This window comes from Buceros rhinoceros, unplaced genomic scaffold (genome assembly GCF_000710305.1).
Source record: "Buceros rhinoceros silvestris isolate BGI_N320 unplaced genomic scaffold, ASM71030v1 scaffold6667, whole genome shotgun sequence".
NCBI lineage: Eukaryota > Metazoa > Chordata > Aves > Bucerotiformes > Bucerotidae > Buceros > Buceros rhinoceros.
The window spans coordinates 1-6,825 of NW_010421488.1; the positions used below are offsets into that span (position 1 = coordinate 1).

A 6,825-nucleotide genomic window follows, 5' to 3' on the forward strand; every position below is an offset into this window, starting at 1 on the left:
AAGGATTCACATTCCTTTAAGCTCTCCCAAAGGTTAAAGGAGAAGTTAGCGCGGTGGTGATGTGCGACGGTATTTATTTTGGAAGGAAGGCTGTAATTAACCCTAAATAACAGCCCTTGCAGCGTGCAGGGGGAAGCCTGCTGGCCCCATCAAAGCGGACAGAACAGGGAGTGACTGACTGAGTGATGTGAAGTCGCAGATACTGAAACTATGTGCCTGATAATGATATAATTAGGGGATCACAGACTTCTGGCTGCTGTTGACTTCAAAAGCTTTAAGAGAAGCCTGCAGTCTCTCCTGTAGCCATCTTGACTAAAAGCAGACATTTTTCTTTAATAGCTACATACAGTAACAAGAAAGAGGAGGGAACAGAAGGGCATTGTTCACTGTTGCAAAATACTAAATACCCTTTCTGGCCTTCTGCATAGCACAGGAAGAAACTTTATGAATTGACAGAAATACAGTTTTAATACAGTAATACAAAGTCCATTCTGTTTCACTGAAAACGTGGCTTTAATTAAAAAGCAGTTGAATTAACGTGATGACTAGCCTGTCAGATTTTGTTTATAAGATTGTCTTAGGCCAATAAAATGTAGAATTTTAAGTGTGATTGTATAAACAGTTAAAATGAAAGTATGTGTGGCGTTTCACTTTCTTTCCGTGCTGTGCTGAGATTCGAGAAAGGACTGTTAGCTTGGATGCTGTTCCTTGTTTGCATCTTCTTATTAACTTGCACACGGGGAGAAAATGATGGCAAATATTTTTTCATGGAGAGTAGGGAGAAGACCTCACGTAGAATGCTTAGAAAATGATTAAGTCTGCTTTCCATAGCATGCTGGATGACAGCGTCTGTGAATTCATGAAAAGTTAGGTTACTTGGTCTAAAAGCCCAAGGGAATTGGACTGGAGACAGTGAAAGACTCCATCATTTGGCTTCTATTAAACAGAGTTATTAAAGAGCAGCGGGAACTTGAAGGCCTGGAGCCCACAGTAGTATTTTGGGGAAAATATCCAGGTAGACTGAAGAGGGGAAGCTAACTTGTTTGGGATTTTTCACATCTTTCCAAATGCCAAATTCTTTTTAGCTATGGGGTGGCAGAGGCAGCAGGGAAGCTTGTAGATTAATTTTTGAGGTACCAACTGTAGAAGGAAGACATCTGACAATTCAGTTGACTATTTAAAGCCTTGGTGCTGCTATGATGGGAAGTACACCAGACATTAGAAGTAGTTTTAAGTCCACTCTTCTAAAGCTCCAAAATCTGGCTTCCTCCTAAACCTTGCATGAATGGCACTTTGAATTATGTTTGAGTTGTGACTTGCCTAGAAAGTATATGTTCCTACAGCATAGGACGTGGATAACTTAAACCAGAGCAGTTTGGAGAACGCAAAATGAAGAGCTTGATGAAGGGAACTTTTTTATCACTTCCTTCAGAAGTTTTTGAGGTTTCCTGAGAGATTTTTCATAGAGGCAGTAGAGGATTTTCAGTCTAAGTGTTTCCCCTTTTGACCACGTGTTGGATTGGATGCAAAATTGGGGGGGAGGTGGGGGTAAGATAGCTTTGCAATTTTGCCCTATTTATTACCTTTACTTTCGAGTAGAGAGACGTGAACTCTGGCAAACAGATTAATTATAAATGGCACTGTTTCTGTTTTATAATATGATAAAAAGCCTTTTTGCATGAATGGCTACTTAAAGAATTTCTCTCTTTCTGGAGAAGTTGCAAATAGTTGCCCAGTTTCACACAGTAAAAACCTTCCTGACTGGAAGGCTTAGATGGTAATGGTTCTGGCTAATAGCTTTATAAGGTGCTAGTTAAACCTCTTAAATTTTGGCACAGTATTGAGGGGTAATAAAAAATTCATCAGTTCTGATTTTTTTTTTCCATTTGTCACAGGAATATTTAAACATAGTATTTTTGTTGTGTACTTACACCCAGCTAAAAGAAATGTTAACTTTATAAAAGTAGAATGCTATTCCCATATTAATGGTTTAAAGCATAGATGTGACTTCCTTATAGGACTGAAGGTGTGCATTGCATTTAAACCTGGATTTCACTTAATGTAGTCTAGTGCCCCCCGCTGCTCTCCCCCAGCCCCCCTTTTAGTGAAATGTTCTTCCTTCAATTCAAAGGACTATACTACTAGTAATTAAAACAAGTGCCCCAAGGCATTTGCAGGGATTAAGGTTACAATGAGGTAGGCACTGCACAGCGATGAGAAAGGAACAACGTGGCTCTCACGGACTTACAGTCTAGAGGTGTACCCCAAAGTGGCACCAAGTTGGCTCGTGAGATGCTTGTGGCTAATAGGAGTACTTAGTGAGGTGACTTAAAGGACCAAACTCTTACTTTTCTTGCACAATTTTTATTTTTCAGGTGAAATCAGATGCTACTGTGATGCTGCACACTGTGTTGCAACTGGCTATATGTGCAAATCTGAGCTCAGTGCCTGCTTCTCCAGACTGCTTGATCCTCAGAATACACATTCCCCACTTACTCATGGCTGCTTGGACTCTATTGCAAGCACAGCTGAAATCTGCCAAGCCAAACAAGCACAAAACCACTCTGGCACCATCACCGTGTCCACATTGGAATGCTGTCATGAAGATATGTGCAATTACAGAGGACTGCATGATGTTTTGTCTCCTTCCAGGGGTGATACTTCAGGTAGGGCAGGGAAGCTTCAGTGAATTCTCTCTTCTAGCCATCAGGCTGGTGACAGTCAAAACCTTGTATATCTGCTATTGATTTAGTTGTTAATCTAAGTAGAGACACCAGAGGGAGAAGCAGGTGGCTGGATGCAGGGGAACATCTCCGATAAGTAGCTTTTTTTGGTCTGCATTAATACTAGAGGTCTATCTTGCAAACTTGACATCACTTCTAAGAAGCAATGTCAGTGGCATTCCTAGTTAAATCGGCTATCAGAGTAAGAAATTCCATGTTATAGCACCCTTAAACTAATTTTTTTCTGTATAGGAACATTTTCTGTAGATAATGCAGGGTATGTAGCTGTGGCTCCTTAAACTTGTCACTGTGGTGTTGAAGGGATTTGCTTGTATATAAACCGGTTGTTGATACTGAAATAAGCTTTGCATCTTTACCCTTTGCAGGACAAGGGAGCAGATACCAACATGACAGCAGCAGGAATCTCATCACCAAGGTGCAGGAATTGACCTCTTCAAAAGAGTTATGGTTCAGGGCAGCTGTAATTGCTGTTCCTATAGCCGGTGGGTTAATCTTGGTGCTCCTTATCATGCTGGCCTTGCGGATGCTCAGGAGTGAAAACAAGAGACTGCAAGATCAACGACAGCAAATGCTCTCCCGTTTGCACTATAGTTTTCATGGACATCATTCGAAAAAAGGGCAGGTGGCAAAGTTGGACTTGGAATGCATGGTGCCTGTGACTGGTCACGAGAACTGCTGCATGACCTGTGAAAAAATGAGACATTCAGACCTCAGCAATGATAAAATTCTTTCACTAGTCCACTGGGGAATGTACAGCGGACATGGGAAGCTGGAGTTTGTATGACCAATTTTTTAATCTGAGTTAAACTTATTTGAACTCTTGAAGGCCTTTGGGTTCTGCTGGACAGGAGCACTTTATCTTAAAACAAAATCTCTCATAAATCATCTTTAAGAAACAAAGGACCTCTGCAAACTGAATCTTGGATATTTCTTCTGAAGGATTCCAAAATTTGTCTTATTTGCACAGAGTAAAATACACTCAAATGTATTGTTTGCTTTAAAGTTATGAAAGCAAAAATTAGAAGTTGTAAACACTGTCACCAGGGTTATCTGAACTGTAGGGAGCTGAGAACTGAGTTATTATAATAAACTGTATGCAAGCTCCTATGTTCCCTGACTTATTGTAAAGATTTTTTAAAATATATATTTTTTGTCTGAAAGTTGCTTCTGGCTTTTGTTTTGGAAAACAGTTTTTTTGGGGGGGGGCTGGTGGTGGGAAGCAAATCAAGGTGGTGCATATGGCAGTGCTGTGCATAAGTATTAGATTCTGAAAATGGAATTTTGTCCTACTTCACGAGGGAAATTAGGTGGTTATTTTAGAATGAGGATGGCAGCTTCGTTGTTTAATACTCAAGTAGCAGTGAACCCACATCCTCAATTCATGGCTGTTGCATTTTGCTTATAACCTGGGGGAATTCTTCTGCAGCTTTGTGCAATAACTATTTCTTCCTCTCTTAATGCAGAAGTGCTTCCTTTCTGTGTCAAAGTGGCTCCTAATTCTTTATGGTTGGTTTTCCTTCCTTATTTCTCAGTTCTTGTTTTCTGTGATCTTTTTTCCTTTTGTACTTTTTGCTCTCAATTTTTTTCTTTCCTCTCTGGAGGGTGGTGGTGGAGGGAAACCCTCAAACCACAATGCCTATTCTGCTTTGTAAAAATATCTACACTTTTTTTTCTTGCTTAATACCTTTGGGCACAGTGGAAAACATCTGCCTTCCTATTTTGTAGTGTAACTTGGTATCACATGCTGCTACTTTTGGAGGGGGGCTGAAGAATCAACATGTACTCCTTTTAATCTTTGGCTCCTCCTTTATGCTCTTCTTGCATTAGGTGGCTTTTCTTTCCTGCCAGTATTTGTGCTCTTAGTAGTTTATTACTCCTTCAGCTAGTTGGCTTCGCTTGATCATTTAATTTATTCAGTGTCTAGTTGCTAAAAACAAACAAAACCTCGGGATTATCCAAGGACCTTATTTGTTTTTCTTGCTTTATTAGGCTTTGTTACAGTAATTAAAGTAGGCTTGCTAAAAGGCAGGTGCCACATCATGGTGAAAGGAGGGTGCAGGCTGCTGCTGCAGGAGATAAAACTTGGCAAGAGTCTACTATTCATCTATGTTTTAAATAGCTGTGCAAGTGCTCCTGCTTCCTTATGTTCTGGTTGTAAAGTTGCCACCAGTGAAGTGGGGATGACACGGTGCGCGGTGGGGGGGGTGGAGGGGGAAGGGAGGGTTACAACAACCTTGCAGCAATGCTCTGACCTTATATACTGTGTACGATGGTGGATTGTTTTGGGATAAGCAGCCTGAATGGAAAGGGATGAAAACAAGGGAAACCTGCCCCTCAAAGTCACAAGCTGGTGTTCCTGAAAGTACCCTTAAACTATGCGATAGCCTTGCTGGAGATCAGTTAGTCACCTGGCTGTGCACACAGAGGTATTGATATTGCAGACTTACCCATACAATTAAACACTTGTGCCTGCTAAGCGCAGTGAGAGCCTTGGGCGTGACTGGGTCCCACCACGTCCATATTTGCAATATTAAAGTGTTGCTTAGAAGGATTAGTTTCATCTGTGTAGCCCAAGCTGTTCACTCTTTGCACTTCCTGTGCAAAGTGCCTGGACAGCTGCTTTTAATGCGGAGAACTATTCTCTGATACCTACCTTTTTTATTTTTCTGATGCTAAAGTTTAAGAATTGTGGCTGCAACTGCTGTTGGAATCTGGCCTGTGGTCTTCTGGCTGACCTTTCAAAGTGCTGCTTTCCTATAAGAGTTTTGCGCTTCCTTTGCACTGATCTGAAAGTCTAGGGCAGTTGTCAGCTCTGCCAAGTGTATTATTTTTGGGAATGACTGTCTGGGAGCTTGGTGCTGAAAGAGACAAACCTGAAATACTGTCTGTCAGGCATAGCTGCACCAGTAGTTATGATGACTAGACAAGTCAGAAGATCCAATGGTTATTCCTTTCGAGTGCTTTCTCCAGAAATCTGAGCGAGGATGTTGTATAGTCATTTAAGCATTCCGTGACCTTCGCCACTCATTTGCTGCTGATTTGAATACATACGGGCCTACTTATGCTTGCTGGTAAAAGGCTAGTACAACCAGGATGCTCTAATTGGCCCCTTGCTGTGGAGATTCTTTAAAGAAGAAAAGAGCCTTTCCCCTGGGAGCAGGACTATAGCGTTGTCACTGGGGAGAGAACTCCCATCAGCAGTTGCTGTATCCCAGGCTGTTCTCTTACCTGATGCAGTATGTGTAGTTTAGGTGTGGTAGCTGATATGGCCTAGAAGCTTCTGTGCCATGAGCTTTCTAAGGATGAAACCTGGATTTCCGATTTATTTTAAAGTCCATATATTTAGGAAACTATGTTATGAGCTGTGGTCCCTGTCTGGCAGCAGCTATGTGAGTCATGGAACAAGCCCCAGATCTTCTCATTTGAGCTACTGACTGCAGTGTCTGAAGGGTGTTGGAGCAAGCAGTAGTTGTCTGCGTTGCTAGTAAGTGTTTCTGGAGTGGCTGCTTATATTACCTGCAGACCTCAGCAACACTAGCTCTCCATTACACTTCTTTGGAAAACCCATATTCCTGTAACAGAGGGACCTTAGTGATATCATGGGCTTCCTGGCTGTGGGGTGCCATACTAGCATGGAAGAAGGCAGTCCCAGGCATGCACTGCACATGACCTAGCAAGGCAGGGAGCAATGTTAATAGCTGAAGAGCCTGGCTGGAGGCCAAAGAGGTGAGACAGTAAGTGACGGCTACCTTTTAAAATGCATTTGACTTAGGAGCCTGGATTTGTCATTGTGCTGGGCACTCTCAGATTTCCCCTGCAGGCAATAACAAATGCTGCTTTCTTTGAAACCCCTGTGAGCCCTGAAGTGCAAGAAGGACAAACCTCTGTATTTTTAACTGAAGAAGTTTCTTAGTTCAGAATAAATGAAATCAAATGTCCAAGATGTAATTTGATGTCCTCCATGCCTCCCACTTTCCCTGATTCTTTCCTCAAAATTGTAATGGATGTGGCTTTTCTTGTTCCTGCGTCTCTCAGCTTTAAGAGACACTGGGTTGGTATGTCTCTGCTTAACTCCTGCTGA

General features: G+C 41.9%; 1 protein-coding gene across 1 annotated transcript; it reads left to right on the forward strand.

Annotated features, from left to right (window-relative positions):
- Nucleotides 1-2,379: 2,379 nt before the first annotated feature.
- On the forward strand, nucleotides 2,380-3,904 carry BAMBI (BMP and activin membrane-bound inhibitor). The gene is made up of 2 exons (XM_010139673.1): nucleotides 2,380-2,666; nucleotides 3,110-3,904. Exons 1-2 carry the CDS (start codon nucleotides 2,426-2,428, stop codon nucleotides 3,526-3,528), a joined length of 660 nt encoding a protein of 219 aa, XP_010137975.1. The 5' UTR covers nucleotides 2,380-2,425; the 3' UTR covers nucleotides 3,529-3,904.
- The last annotated feature ends 2,921 nt before the right edge of the window (nucleotides 3,905-6,825 follow it).